General features: G+C 41.4%; 1 protein-coding gene across 2 annotated transcripts in view; it reads right to left on the bottom strand.

Annotated features, from left to right (window-relative positions):
- The window catches only part of LOC107672348 (inactive tyrosine-protein kinase 7-like), a 42547-nt gene that overhangs the window by 12855 nt on the left and 12528 nt on the right, over nucleotides 1-17164 (bottom strand). For both annotated transcript variants that reach the window (XM_016465501.1, XM_016465502.1), the window contains exons 2-4: nucleotides 2364-2660; nucleotides 1957-2059; nucleotides 878-1041 (exon numbers count right to left, since the gene is read on the bottom strand). In XM_016465501.1, coding sequence (XP_016320987.1) covers nucleotides 878-1041; nucleotides 1957-2059; nucleotides 2364-2660 — 564 coding nt within the window. The remainder of the gene's footprint in view (nucleotides 1-877; nucleotides 1042-1956; nucleotides 2060-2363; nucleotides 2661-17164) is intronic.

Genomic DNA, 17164 nt, shown 5'->3' with positions numbered 1-17164 from the left:
AGACCGACACGCTCTAGGATCAGACAGACGCGCTCTAGATCAGACAGACGCGCTCTAGATCAGATAGACGCGCTCTAGATCAGATAGACGCGCTCTAGATCAGATAGACGCGCTCTAGGATCAGACAGACGCGCTCTAGGATCAGACAGAAACACTCTAGATCATATAGACGCGCTCTAGGATCAGACAGACGCGCTCTAGGATCAGATAGCCACGCTCTAGGATCAGACAGACACGCTCTAGATCAGATAGACACGCTGTAGATCAGATAGACATGCTCTAGGATCACACAGACACGCTCTAGATCAGATAGCCAAGCTCTAGGATCAGACAGACACACTCTAGATCAGACAGACACGCTCTAGATCAGACATACTGTAGATCAGACAGACACGCTCTAGGATCAGACAGACATGTTCAGGTCTGTCTGTGTGTGTAAACTCTCACTCTCACTGCCGCCCAGTATTCTTCTGCTAAAGCTCTTTATCCTCGCTCCTCTCGCTCTCTCCTTTCATTTGTAATTTTCATGCTCTAGCTGATCTCTTTATTCTTCAGCAGAGCTTTTATTCTGTCTGCAGGTGTGTGCGTAAGCAGCACAGGTGGCTGATGGGCAGGCCGACCGAGGTGTTGGGTTACGCTTCAGACATTTCTGTTTAGCTGCGCACATGAGGTGACAAACATTACAGAACACACACAATAAAACCTGCATGCCTGGGCATCAATGACACGCTCATGCAGTCTACATAGACGGCACGTCTTCTCACACATCTAAAAACTTAAACTAAACATGCTCACTCTGAAACTCTAATAGAATCTAAAGGACGAATCTAATCTAGAAGAACCTGAGCTTGTGTCTGTTTACCTCTAATAATCTTACCGATGATATTGAGGGTGATGTTGTGGTTACTGCACACTTTTCCTGCAGCATTTTGAGCACAGCAGGAGTATATCCCAGAATCGCCTGTGCTGAGGTTGGTCAGCATGAGGATCCTGTCCTTTCTGTCCAGCTGATCTCCATCTTTGAACCATTTACTGCTCGGCCTGTACAGGTCAGAAACATCTTTTCACACAGCGACAGTCAGCAGAGTATGATCAGAAGCACGTCTGTAACCTATAGAAGACAGTTTCTGCCATGGAATAAAACAATACTTTTTATCTCACAATTCTGATTTTGCAAGATATAAATTCAGAATTGCCAGAACAAAAAGTTAGAGTTGCAAGATATAAACACAGAATTGTGAAAAAAGTCAGAATTGCAAAATATAAACTCAGAATTGTGAGATATAAAGTCGCAATTACCTTTTAGCATTTTTGTATTTCGTGTCATCAACAGTGTGACAGGAGGGACACGCTGTCAGAGAGCCCTCGCTGCTGAGGGGGATTGCGGTGCTGAGGAGATCGGGCAGCAGGAACAAGCGGAGAGGCCGTTGGTGGCTGCCCGAGGCGGTGGTGCTGGAACGATGGAAGGAGGCGGGAACCGGCGAACATTCAAAGGAAACTTTAATAATAAAATAAACACAAAATAGCGCGACAGCCCTGTAACAAAGTTCGTAGTCACGGGAAGAAGGAGGCGGGAACCGGCGGACATTTAAACAAAACTTTAATAAAATAAACACAAAACAGTGCGACAGCCCCTCGCGGACGACTGTCGCGCACAAACAAAACCAAAACACAAAATAAAGTCCAGGCCTGGTCCTCTCTCGTCTTGCACTGTCGTCACTCCTCCTTTTTATCCTTCCGGAGCTCCACCGTGAGACTCGAGACCGGTGAGTGGTGCAGGTGTCGCTCATTATCAATTACTCCACCGGCCTCGCTCCGTTCCCACGGCTCTCGGCCCCGCCCCCACTCGTCACAAATAGTAATCTACATGATTCACAGTTCATATGGCATTATATTCCAGGTGTTCTGTGTGAGGATCAAACTCATCTTAACTGTCCAATCCGAGGCTGGACTCACCGTGGATGTCCATCAATGTGACACTGCAGCACGATTCGCTCAGCCTCCTCTAGCTCCGCCTCTGAGGCGGGTTCATTCATGGTGACCGGCCCCCTCTCCAGCCCTGAGGACACACAACAACATCCACAACCATCACTAAAATAAAAAACAAAAACTCTCCGTATCTCTATTTTCTTCAACAAAAAAGAGAAGAAAAATCTAGAAATAAATCTGTTCAGTAGTTGTGATTATAATTTTGAGCAAAGTAATTGTGCATTAATTGTTAACCATTATGCAGCATGACTAAAATTTGACTGAGAGAGAGAGAGAGAGGGAATGACAGAAAGATGATTTGAAATGTGACTTCTGAAGAGCCGTGACGTCTCGTTTCCAGAGACACACACACTCGCAGCTGAAGCTCTGCTCACATTTGATGTTGAAGGAGGCGCTGGCGGAGCTCACGGTCTCTCCGGTGGAGCTGCTGGACGCCACACACTGGAAGCTGCCCGTGTCTGCGTGACGGTCCACCGCGGTGAACTTCAGGTTACTGCCCTCCTGAAAGCGCCAGTCCGAGTCGTCCACACGCCGGCCGTCCTGCGTCCACCAGAACCGCATGTCCGCCGGGCCGCTGAGCTCACAGCGCAGGATTGCACTGCGGCCGTGTAACGCATCCTGAGACTGGGGCTCTTCGGAGAACTGAAGCGAAGACGCCTGGATGATGAAGACTGAGAGAAACACAGAGAACCAATCAAACTACTGAACAAAACACTGAGACACTTCAGACTCACAACAGACGAATGAATGTCTCCGACAAGACAAATCAAACAATGTAGAACAGCATGTTTGCATTCATTAATGATGCAGTGAGATGCGTGAGCTTCAGCACTGCCAACACAAACACAACCTTCTTCATCATCATCAGAAGCTCTGAGCTCATCTACAGACCTCATCACATCACATCAATCCCGTCAGCAGTCATCACATCACATCATACATGCTGGGATACAGTGAGTTTGATGTGCTCAGTCTTACATCTACATATATTCATTCAGCACTTTTATCCAAGCAACTTACAAATAAAGAAATATCACAAGCAATTTGTCAGAGAATCACAGCATTCATAAAACACAATGACAGGATTAGTAAAAACTAGATTAGTAAACAAGCTAGAGCAGAGGAGAAATGCATTCTATAAATATATATAAATTATATAGACATTTAAAAACAACAAAAACTGATTAAAAAAAGACAAAAACAACAAAATTACTACAACTTTACAGTTAATATGAAAGCAGAAAATATCAAAATAAAACCTAATTAAAAATATTATAAAACTCTAAAAAAACATATTAGTATCTCAATGACACTAAAATGACACTGATACTGAGTAAGAACATCACTATTTGTGCCGTTATGGTTGTGGGTGGTTAGTTAAGCGCTTGTTTCCGGGTCGGTTAAGCATTTGTTTCCAGGTCGGTTAAGCGCTTGTTTCCGGGTCAGTTAAGTGCTTGTTTCCGGGTCAGTTAAGCGCTTGTTTCCGGGTCAGTTATGCGCTTGTTTCCGGGTAAACAAGCTAGAGCAGAGGTGAAATGCATTCTATAAATATATATAAATTATATAGACATTTAAAAACAACAAAAACGGATTAAAAAAGACAAAAACAACAAAATTACTACAACTTTACAGTTAATATGAAAGCAGAAAATATCAAAATAAAACCTAATTAAAAATATTATAAAACTCTAAAAAAACATATTAGTATCTCAATGACACTAAAATGACACTGATACTGAGTAAGAACATCACTATTTGTGCCGTTATGGTTGTGGGTGGTTAGTTAAGCGCTTGTTTCCGGGTCGGTTAAGCGCTTGTTTCCGGGTCGGTTAAGCGCTTGTTTCCGGGTCAGTTAAGCGCTTGTTTCCAGGTTAGTTAAGTGATTGTTCCTGGGTTAGTTAAGCATTTGTTTCCGGATTGGTTAAGTGATTGTTTTTGGGTTAGTTAAGCGCTCGTTTACAGGTTAGTTAAGTGATTGTTCCTGGGTTAGTTAAGCATTTGTTTCCGGATTGGTTAAGTGATTGTTTTTGGGTTAGTTAAGCGCTCGTTTACAGGTTAGTTAAGTGATTGTTCCTGGGTTAGTTAAGCGCTTGTTTCCGGATTGGTTAAGCTATTGTTTCCGGGTTAGTTAAACGCTTGTTTCCGGGTAGTTAAACGCTTGTTTCCGGGTTGGTTAAGCACTTGTTTCTGGGTGAGTTAAGGCTTGTTTCCAGGTTAGTTAAGTGATTGTGATTGTTAGTTAAACACTTGTTTCCGGGTTGGTTAAGCGGTAGGTTCCAGGTTAGTTAAGTGATTGTTCCTGGCTTAGTTCAGCGCTTGTTTCTGGGTTATTTAAGCACTGAGGTCTTCAGCTGCATGAACTGACAAGAGTGTCACATCACGTGTAAAACGGAGCGTCTTACATGTCAACACACATCAAGTGTCTGTATCGAATGTCAAAGACGTTTTATTTGTTGTATCTTTTTCTGTAATCCAATGATGCTCTTAAAGTGGGCCACTAAAAGCTTCCATACATTATTAAGGTATGTGGAAGAAAAGCTTCAGGCAGAATAATGCAGAAGAGCTTCAGTCAGATTCAGACCAGACGAATCACCCGTCCGTGTCTGAAGATCAGTACAGACACAGAGAAGCTCATCTTCCACATTTATGCTTGCTTTTTTAATCATACTTTTATGGAACATCTGTGTCTTTTTGAAACTTTAAAGCATTTAATTTCATCTCGACAAACAGTAAAATACTATGAAATGACATCAGAAATGATCAGGACAGCAGACGATGCTTCACTGGAAGCACTGGAGGAAACACAGCTGCTTTACTGAACACATGAGGAGACAGACAGCAGGTTCCTGAGAAACAAATGACACCAGAATGTTCTCACATATTTACAAACCGCAGAGATATCAACCTGAAACAACGGCGCTGTGAAACGAATAAAGTCATACGGGTTCAGAGCAGCACAAGGATCATTAAACGGTGAGAGAATTATGTTTTCATTGACTTCACAGGAACATCCAGACACCGGGGAACTGGTGGAGGAGCAGTGATGATTTGACTTGAATGAGTGCTAACTCATCTGAACTCGGGTCAAACATCAGCTCCAGTCCTATGACTGTAATCGTCCTGCAGCTCTCAAACGCTGAGATGAGGATCAATCTGCTGAAGCTGCACTCCAGTACAGTACAGTACAGTACAGTGACGTTGACATGGCAACCAGCATCCCGTCTGCTTCCTCTCTCTGTGGGCCTTCTGCTGTTATGAAAGACAAACTCACGGACTGATCCGTTATAATGATAATCAATCACAAATGCACTCTAGGATTCATCACTGATCGTCATTGGAATTACATCAGGAATTATTAATTAACATCTGGAGTAACACTATATTGTGCCTAAAATAATACCTTTACATTTATATACTACAATTTACATAAATTAAAAATTATTGTAACAAGTTTTTAAAATAAAAGAAAAAATGTAACGTTACTACATTTACACTAACAGTCAAAAGTTTTTGAACAGTAAGATTTTATTAATGTTTTTTTTTAAGATTTCTCTTCTGCTCACCAAGCCTGCATTTATTTGATTAGAAATTTCAGCATCATTACTCCAGTCTTCAGTGTCACATGATCTTCAGAAATCATTCTAATATGCTGATTTGCTGCTCAAGAAACATTTATTATTATTGTTCTGATTATTATTACATTTTTTTCAGGATTCTTTGATGAATAGAAAGATTTATCTGAAATAAAAAGCTTTTGTAACATTATACACTCTACATTCAAAAGCTTGGAGTCAGTATAATAGTTTTTTTGGGAAAGAAATTATAGAAATTAATATTTTTATTTAGCAAGGATGCTTTAAATTGATCAAAAGTGATGATAAAGTGATAATGTTACAAATGATTTCTATTTCAGATAAATGCTGTTCTTCTGAACTTTCGATTCATCAAAGAAACCTGAAACAATTCTACTCTGTTGTTTTCAACATAATAATAATAATAATAATACATGTTTCTTCAGCAGCAAATCAGCATATTAGAATGATTTCTGAAGATCATGTGACACTGAAGACTGGAATAACTTTTGTCTGGTAGTGTATGTTTTCAATATATATTTTTTTCAATCACTTTTCTATAAACATGTGTAATATAGTCTAATACAGATCAAGGTTTCTCAAACTGGGGTTTATGAGTTGATCGAAATTGACCAGATGTAAAATTAAAATAAATATATAATTTTAACATAAAAACAATCAAAATGAAACGCACACACAAAATTTAATATTTTATCTTAAAATATTTTTACCTGCATGTCACATGACCTGACATCAGAGCAGAGTTATTATAATGAACTAAAACTAAAAACCATTAAAAACGTTTTTGTTACTTGAAACAAAATAAATGTTAACTGAAATCAAATGAAATATTAAAAAAAACAGCCAGTTTCCAAAGCAACTTTTCTCATTTCATTTCATTTTAACTTTATATTCATTTACTCCTCAGAAGTGAACCGTAAGAAGAGCAGGGAATGAAAGTCAGGTTGAAACAGGCTCGTCCTCATTAAACTCCTAAACGAGCGTTGAGTTCTGTCATGAGGGACGTGTTTTCATCAAGAGCCGCTTCACCCGTTCACATCCATCCGTCCGTCTCCACAAATGAAGCGTCTCTCGTCACGTGTGGGATCCGTGACTAGCCGTAATCACAACAACGCGGTAAAAATGTGGTAAAATGCCGAGACACCACTAAAGCTTTTCAACCATTAAGAGCTGCATTACAGTAAATGTGTGGCCACCCAGAATCTCCCGTTACTGCCTCATTACCCACGACACATCTGGGGCCCGGGGCCCTTCAGAGACGACGCATAAAGACGTTATTGTTCACTGTGTGTACCGTCATCATTCATGTGTTTATGATGATCTTCCAGCTTCTGTTCATAATTACTAAAACTTTCACTGAAATTAAAATAGGAAAATAAAAAAACAGAATATAACATAAATATAAGAGAAAATATAAAACAGAAATCGAAACGAATCCAATCTGAGTTATATTTAAAAATGTGGCTCTTCCGAGCTTTATAATGGCAGTGAATGGGTGTTATTTTTTTAATAGTCCAAAAGAAGTCCAATAAAGCACAAAACGAGGATTTGTAAAGAAAAATGTGGGAGGATTTCGATATAAGCCGAGAGGAGACTTTGCTAAAGTGAGGAAATTTTGCTTCCTTTGCTCCTGTAAACAAACGTCGGTTCTCGCGAGACGAGCATATTCTCACCAGAGCTTACGCTACGCTTACGTCATCCGCCGGAATGAACGCGCGTACGACAGTTAGCGGAAGCTAGAGATTATGGTTTATAAAGTTTTAAATATGGATATGTTTCTTACACAAACACATCGATTCGCTTCAGGAGGCCTCTATTCACCCCCCGGAGCCGTGTGAGACACTTTTTATGATGGATGGATGCACTTTATTGGACTTCTTTTGGACTATTGAAAAATAACACCCATTCACTGCCATTATAAAGCTTGGAAGAGCCAGGATATTTTTTTATATAACTTCGATTGGATTCGTCTGAAAGAAAAAGGTCATGTACACCTAGGATGGCTGGAGGGCGAGTAAATCATCGGCTAATTTTCATTTTTGGGTGAACTATCCCTTTAATGGCACTAAAACAACAGTAAATCTATTGATGATCACGATCAGTGTCCTGAACACCTGAAGAGATGATGGGACAGTGATGAGATGCAGGACATTCAAATGCAGAGAATTCAGTCCACAGAAGGTCACGTGACACTCACATCGCCCTGCATAAAGTCTATCATCAGACTCACTTGACACATTCAGCTCTATCTGTGCTGAAGACCCTCACAGACCCTCAGAGTCCTGCTGTCTCATCAGAGAACGGATTAATCTGCATTAGCGCTCAGCTGCTGCTCTTCACACACAACAGAGAGGACGCTGGGAATGACATTATGCTGATGATGAGCTTATTAATATTAAAAACATTCAAAAGCTGCTTGTTTGTAGCGTTCACAGAATGTTCTGCTATTCATTTCATATTCGGTTTTGAGACGTTTGCTTCAGATCAACAGATGTAAATTAAATGAACTACAAATTACAAATACAACTGACATATTGTTTTTATATAGATCTAATTATAATTCAATTATGTGACTTGAGTTATGATTTATTAAAGATTTATTAAAGTCAGATTTATTCACTTATAGAAACAAATCTGTACCCAAACACACACAAACACACACTCTGACACACTCACAGAAATTCACACACACAACACACTCTCACACACTATAATACACACACACGCACAGACGCACACAGACACACACTATAACACACTCACACGCACATATACACTCACACACACACACACACACACACGCACACATACACTCACACACACACACGCATACACTCACACACACACACACACACGCACACATACACTCACACACACACACGCATACACTCACACACGCACACACACACACGCACAGACACACTCTCTTACACTCACACACACACAAACACGCACAGACACACACTATAACACACTCACACGCTCACACGCACACATACACTCACACACACACACGCATACACTCACACACGCACACACACACACGCACAGACACACTCTCTTACACTCACACACACACAAACACGCACAGACACACACTATAACACACTCACACGCTCACACGCACACATACACTCACACACACACACGCATACACTCACACACGCACACACACACACGCACAGACACACTCTCTTACACTCACACACACACAAACACGCACAGACACACACTATAACACACTCACACGCTCACACGCACACATACACTCACACACACACACGCATACACTCACACACGCACACACACACACGCACAGACACACTCTCTTACACTCACACACACACAAACACGCACAGACGCACACTATAACACACTCACACACACTCTCTCACACACACACACACACACACATACACACACACACACACTATAACACACTCACACAAATTCACACACAACACTCACACACTATAATACACTCACACACACAAACACACACACATTTCATTGCTTTATTTAACCAGGTTAAAAAATTAATTTAATTAATAATTTATATTATTTATTAATTAATTAAATTAATTTCTAATTAAAATCTCTTTTACAAGAGTGACCTGGCCAAGAAACCAGCAACAAGTAACATAAATATGCAAGTTTCCATCAAAAACAGAAATCAAAGACCACAACAACAATTTACCAGAGGATAAAACACATCATTTGTTAAAAGTAGCTTAAACCGATTTAATGACAGAAGCATGGTAAACTTTAAGATGTTTTGTAGATTATTCCAAGCCAAAGACGCATTATATCCAAAACCCTTTTTTCCTAGCTCTGTTTGAACCCGAGGAACTTTGAAATATAACAGATCATTTGAGCGAAGTTTATAGCGCAAGTCTGTATTAGAAAAACGGACAGACAAGTAAGATGGGTGCAAGTTTCCATCAAAAACACAAATCAAAGATCACAACAACAATTTACCAGAGGATAAAACACATCATTTGTTAAAAGTAGCTTAAACCGATTTAATGACAGAAGCATGGTAAACTTTAAGATGTTTTGTAGATTATTCCAAGCCAAAGACGCATTATATCCAAAACCCTTTTTTCCTAGCTCTGTCCCTTTGAAAAGAGGAGAAACAAAAGCAGACTTCCAAATCTTTGGGATTTCACATTGGGAAATAGAAAGATTAAATAAATAAGTCCAACAGTTCAGCAGTAAAATCAGCTGCTAGCTTTAGATAAAATGGTTCCAACTTATCAGGCCCTGCAGGCTTATTTGGGTCCAAAAAACTCAAAGCTTAATGGACCTCAGAAACAGAGCACACACAGAGAGAGAGAGAGAGAGAGAGGCTGTTATTGATGACAGCTAATTACCCAGCAGCAGCTCTCGTTCATTCACCTGCACTGACTCTGTACTTCCTGTGACTCTGTATAATGATGTGAAGCAGCTTCTCCAAACACACACACTCCTGATGAAGACGCAGCACAGCCACGCGTCTCTAGAGTCTGAACACACACGGTTCATCTGTCTGTCAGTTCATCTACAGATGCTGCACATCCACCTTCCCATCAGCATCCTCCACACACTCGCTTTTTATTCAGCTGCTGTCACAGTGAGTTCATGAGACGGGAGCAGGGCATTATGGGAACACCATCAATAACACAATAAGAGAGTTAATTAGAGCTCATACAAACGGGTGATGATGGTGTCAGCATAATATATACCTATATATCTATCTATATGTATATAAACACACAGTGTGTAAGTGTATAAGGCGGTGTATGCAGTGAACACACACTCACATTGTACTGTGTCTGCACTGAATCACATGACTAAAATCATGAATAAATGCAGGAAAGAGAAACAGGACAGACAGGAGGCTGATGGGTGAGATATGAATTGTTTGTGAATGAGGGGACGTGACCTCTGTCAGGACGATATCCCATAAGCCCCTGACGGCCTGTCATGCCGCTTTTCTGTCTATAATACAGAACCACGGGCAGAATCTCTGAGCGGGAGGGCAGCGACATCACTTCCTGCTGTCCATCCATTGAATCAACCTCTATTGAAACACTACTGAAATCATCAAAGCGCAGGACTGAAGGGGGCGCTAGAGCTTCCGTCAAACGTCTGTGTCCTGCATTCAACCGTGTGTTGTTATTCCTGTAGCTGCTATAAACATGTTTTTATGTTCCTTCAGTCTGTTTCGAGAGGAAGAGCCTCTGACACACGTCACACACTTGAGCTGCGAGATTAACAGGTGCAAGCATATGCAGAGTTTCTATTTAAGCTATAACACGTGTTTGCATCATTGAGCAATGCAGTGCTGAAATCTGCGTGCTCACGAAGCTCTCATTATAACACACGAATTGTAGACATTATGAAACATTCATTATGCATATATTTATTGCGTTATAACAGAGATTTGTGAGATTGCGATGAACTGAGATGTCTTTTAGAGATTATAAATGCAGCGCTCTTTGCTGGTATTCTGCCAAACCATGCACGCAGCAGCTTGCTTTAGTTAATTAGTTAAGTGTTCTGTGAATGTTGATGCTTTAATAAATATTTATCGGGAGCGTGTATGCTGGGATTTCATAAATTTCATGGAGAAAAAAGTAACGTAACTAGTAATGTAACTAATTACTTTTGAAATTAAGTAATCAGAACAGTAACGTGATTACTTTTAAAAGGAGCAATCAGTAATCAGTAATTTGATTATATTTTCAGAGTAACTTGCCCAACACTGCTCACAGGTAGCGTATCGACGTATTGATTTCACCGCTGTGTTTTGTTCTGTCCATACAGGCGATAGCTCCGGTTGGGTAAATGTACCCGTAGCCTGGAGAGAAACGAGGGGCCGTTCGGCTCCGTTCTGTCTCACAGACATTCCGAAGCACTCTGTGTTTCCCATCCGGCGCTCCCAGTGCATCGATCCGCCCCGCTCTTCTGGAAACACAAACCCAGACCTGCCAACAATCCATACGGGACGATCCCTGAGCCAGGAGCCCATCAGAGTCTAATGCACTCGATAATGAACGGAGGAAGTACAACCTGCTGATGATCCCATAATGCACCTCAACACAGCCAAGAGAGCAAACGCTGACATACAGCCAAAAGATAAAGCCAATGCGAGATGAGTGTGGTGATGTCGGCCAGTTACCACGGTAACCAGAGAGGAAGGTCAAAGGTCAATTACACAGGATCTTATTTCTGTCATTGAGAATAATGACTCCCTCCTCCAGACCGCATCAGTCCAGATCAGTCCAGCACGGGTCTCTCAGACAGCACAGTTTAATGTGAGTAGAAATAAATCTGTCTTTTACAGTAAAGTAAAGAACGGGCTGTTAGAGCTTTAATCGCATGACTATCAACACTAGTGCTAGTAAACAGCACTTCATCTCTTAGACTGCAAGATCACACACATCAGACAGAATAAAGAGCGATAACTAAGCTAAATGTTGAACAATGAGAACAACGGACGGCCAGACCTCTCTCACACACACACACTAAACACACGCACGCACAAACACACGCGCGCGCGCACACACACACACACACACACACAAAGACATATGAATACTCAAAATTGTAGAATAGTTCTGTTGTTTCTGGTTTCTACATTCTAATTTTATGTTTATCGTTATGCATAATATACATTTTTGCGTTCTGCTCTTTTTATGTATATTTCAAGTATTTTAATTCATACAATAATACATTTATTTCAATCACCATGGGTTTTTGGCATAAATGCAATACACTGACTGCTGTAAAACTGTGAGATAGTAGCGGCTGTTTGTAGTTGTAGGCAAGGCCTATTTGGGGGAAAATCCAGGGCCGTTTTTTACTCCCAGGCCATCCCTGATTGTGGGTAATCTCTAGTGTGCTCTGGGCAGTTTGAGTGCCTCCCAAAGCATTAGGGATTCTTCTCACCTTGATATGGATGAACACACACTCACACACACACTCACACACACACTCACACACACACAATACACACACAATACACACACACAAAAAAAAACTGTAACTAGTGTGCATATTACTAGCATATATTCTGAATGATCATATTCTACATTCCTAATCCTAACAACTGCCTTACTAACTATTAATAAACAGTAATTAGGAGTTTACTGAGGGAAACGCCGTAGTTAATTAATAGTGAGAATTGGACCTAAAAATAAAGTGACCACTATTTCTTATAGTAATTTCTGATGGAAACTCAATACGTTCAAAATGTTTTTTTATATGAAATATATATTAAAGTCTATTATTAAGTAATCCAGTATAAGTTTTTGTGAGAGATGAATGAGATGAATAATTCTGTATCAGTTGAATTTTACATGCACAGTGTCAGATGTAGTAATATCGACAGTGTTACTGTTACTCTTGCTGCAGCTAATTTACAGTGGATTTGCCTCATTTTTGAAGTTTGAATCACTGATTCTGTTGTTGTTTATTAATGCGGAGCGTCTTTGAAAGAAGCTGTATTGTATGAAGCGCTGTAGATGACACCCACATACGCTCACGGCTGATGGCACTTTTATTGGTTTACGGCCTTTCAAACTTTAAAGTGACAGATGAGCTTGGAGCAGCGATGCATTTTCTGACCATCAAGCGCTCAGAAATGCTCTCACGCACACTGTGTCTTCAGAGGCTCGATACACGCACAGGAAGGCTGAGAGATGCTCTCTAGAAAGCCACTGAAGCAAATATTCCAGCTGAGTGCCTGAAACTCTGCGGGCGATCAAACACAGGCGCTCCGCATCTACTCACGCGCTATTAGCCAGCGCTGCAAACACGGCACGCAACGATCAAAACACGCCAGCCCCCGCCGCAGATTCACACACTTCATTCATGCAAACGACTGCAGTGATTGAGATGCTATCTGCGATCGAGGAGATCAGCGCCACACACACTCGGCATTGAGGGCCAGGGGCCCGTGAGGAGGCGCTGGGGCCCCTGGTGTCAGTTATCAGGCTCCTGCTGCGCTCCAGTAATCCGCTCATCTGAGAGCCTCAGGTCAGCGCAGAGGAGCACCGATGACAAAGATGTGTTTGACGGGGGGCCACGCTCTTAAACCGGACGCAAACTGAGCCCTGAAACCCAGAACACACAATCATCCTGTGCAACGGCAGAAAGTGAAGTCAGTCATCACTTGTGCTAGTCCTCCTAGTGCTTTAAATTATTTAAAATCACACAAGACAGGCATTAAAATCAGCCCAAACAACTAAAAATCAAGATGTTTCTTTAATTCATCCCTTCAACAACCAGATAGAAGAACCTGAATATATGAGGAATCCTGATTTTAAAAGTGTGATTTCTAGACCGGGAAAAGTTTTTACAATGAGTATGCATATTTTCTAGTTTTATATAAGCAAAAAAAATTTTTTTTATAATCCCGATCCTTAACCCATATTTAGTCAATCAAAGATGTGTTTGACGGGGGGCCACGCTCTTAAACCGGACGCAAGCGGAGCCCTGAAACCCAGAACACACAATCATCCTGTGCAACGGCAGAAAGTGAAGTCAGTCATCACTCGTGCTAGTCCTCCTAGTGCTTTAAATTATTTAAAATCACACAAGACAGGCATTAAAATCAGCCCAAACAACTAAAAATCAAGATGTTTCTTATTTTAATTCATCCCTTCAACAACCAGATAGAAGAACCTGAATATATGAGGAATCCTGATTTTAAAAGTGTGATTTCTAGACCTGGAAAAGTTTTTACAATGAGTATGCATATTTTCTAGTTTTATAGAAGCAAAAAAATTTTTTTTTATAATCCCGATCCTTAACCCATATTTAGTCAATCATGAACGACTGGAAAAATTATGTAAATTGATTGATTAACAAGAGAGAGAACCCTGAGTAGCATTCAGTTCTTAGACAGGAAGAAAACACTGTAGAAACCCAGAGCACCCCAACAACTACTCAGAACAGCCTAGCAACAAGACTAGTTATTGCACGGGTGACGGCTGAGAGACTAGTTATTGCACATGTGAAGCGCTGAGAGACTAGTTATTGCACGGGTGAAGCGCTGAGAGACTAGTTATTGCACGGGTGAAGTCTATACAGACACACAGCGACTGCAGCCTCAAGCGCATGTTTGCTTGACAGGGACTTTACATTTAAAACTATTATTATTAACAACTATCAATATCCTAGCTACCACCTAGCAACCAGCCGGAATATCACAGTTGCTTGGCAACGCCCTAGCAACCACCCAGAACAGCCTAGCAACACCCTAGAAACTGCCTAGAGCACCCAGAACCACCCAACATAGCCTAGCAACCACACAGAACAGCCTAGCAACACCCTAGAAACTGCCTAGAGCACCCAGAACCACCCAACACATCCTAGCAGCCACCCAGAACAACCTAGCAACACCCCTAGCAACCACCCAGAACAGCCTAGCAACACCCTAGAAACTGCCTAGAACACCCAGAACCACACAACACGGTCTAGCAACCACACAGAACACCCTAGCAACACCCTAGCAGCCACCCAGAACAACCTAGCAACACCCTAGCAACCACCCAGAACAGCCTAGCAACACCCTAGAAACTGCCTAGAACACCCAGAACCACCCAACACAGCCTAGCAACCACCCAGAACAGCCTGGCAACACCCTAGCAACCACCCAGAACAACCTAGCAACACCCTAGAAACTGCCTAGAACACCCAGAACCACCCAACACAGCCTAGCAACCACCCAGAACAGCCTGGCAACACCCTAGCAACCACCCAGAACAACCTAGCAACACCCTAGAAACTGCCTAGAACACCCAGAACCACCCAACACAGCCTAGCAACCACCCAGAACAACCCAGATCCCCTTAACAACAGCCTAGCAACCAATATTTGCATTTACTTAAGTGGCCAGTTACAAGTTAGTCATCTAATTTTTTTCTTTAAGAAAGACTATTTATTTAGAGATAGTCTTAACATAGAGCCTAAGTGTATTCAACCGGCCACAGGAAATGCAATAATGGAGTTCCTCCTCACAGTACAGCAGTGTCTCTTCAGCATGTTTACATGTGAAGTGGAATAAACCCAAATGTAGTCCAGACTGCTGACTAGAGAACAGGATCCAGGAAGCGGGTGAATCAGCGGACCGAACCGGACCGGACGGGAGTGACCTCAGCGTCACATGACCTCATGAAGACCTGTCCGATCACACTGATGAGCCTCATGAAGCGCTCTGATGGGAAGTGCAGTCATCTAATATTTAGCTCCCATTAGCGTCTGAACACTGAACCGTAGAAGTGCTGCGGTTCCCCCAGCGGGAGAAGGAAAACCAGGTCAGGACGAGGCTGAAAGCAGTGTCATATTAATACTCTCAATTTCCCCAGTGACTACTTTACCAGTGAGTGTGCTTTTTTAATCGGCCTCTCTCTCTCTCTCTGACATTTCAACTACAGCAGCAGACGCTTGAAGGGACAGAAACACCGGATTCTTCTGCTGCCTCTCATTCGTTGAGCGAACTCATTTCTGCTTTTACAGACTGTGTGAGTTTGTGTGCACAGGAGCGTGTGAAGAGTTCAGATCTCTTCAAAAACACCATACATAAACCTTAGTCAGTGTCATATTAAATTATCACGTTATTTGTCAGATTAAATTGTGCGGTAAGGCATTGCTGTTTTGCAAAGTCAAAACAATCATACTAAAAATAATTTTTCTTATTCTCATTTAGCATCTCCAGTAAATCTATCTTGATTTAAAGATGTTTAGAAAACAAGACAAAATACTTTTTGCAGTGCATGTAACATTTAATGCCATGATTTTAAGAATCTGCTCTAATTTAGGACCTTTTTAAGGCTGTAATTTGTGTAAGGGCAAATTAAGACTTTTTAAGACCCTTTAAAGTGTTGTAAAATAGCTGATGTAAATCTATCTTCCACGATATTATATAGTACAGTTTAGGGCTGCACGATTAATCTCATGCGATATTTAACGTGCATCTTGTCAGAAAGCCGGTTCTGTAATCAGCGGTAAATCTCCATCACCTGCGGGCTTTCACATTGAGCAGCATTAACTACACAGAGCCGTTGTTCACTGACGAGCTGCACAAAACATCGAACAACGGCTCTGTGTAGTTAATGCTGCTCAATGTGAAAGCACGCAGGTGATGGAGATTTACCGCTGATTACAGAACCGGCTTTACTGATAAGATGCACGTTAAACATCGCATGCGATTAATCGTGCAGCCCTAGTACAGTTACAGTATGAACGGTCGCACCGGTCTGTCCTACACTGGGCTTACTCTCGCAAACCTCACAATATGCCCTACTTAAAGGCTTATTCTACAATCCTAACAAATCTTACATTCAGGTCAGAACCGTGTTCCTGCGGCTGCATCTAATGCATGACCGTCGCTTCTTAGCAATGCATATTACTAATCAAAAATTAAGTTTTGATTTATTTACGGTAGGAAATTTACAAAATATCTTCATGGGACATGATCTTTACTTAATATCCTAATGATTTTTGGCATAAAAGAAACATCTATAATTTTGACCCATACAATGTATTGTTGGCTATTGCTACAAATATACCCCAGCGACTTAAGACTGCTTTTG

This window comes from Sinocyclocheilus anshuiensis, unplaced genomic scaffold (assembly GCF_001515605.1).
Source record: "Sinocyclocheilus anshuiensis isolate Anshui unplaced genomic scaffold, SAMN03320099.WGS_v1.1 scaffold92, whole genome shotgun sequence".
Taxonomy (NCBI): domain Eukaryota; kingdom Metazoa; phylum Chordata; class Actinopteri; order Cypriniformes; family Cyprinidae; genus Sinocyclocheilus; species Sinocyclocheilus anshuiensis.
This window is presented reverse-complemented; position numbering and strand designations above follow the sequence as displayed.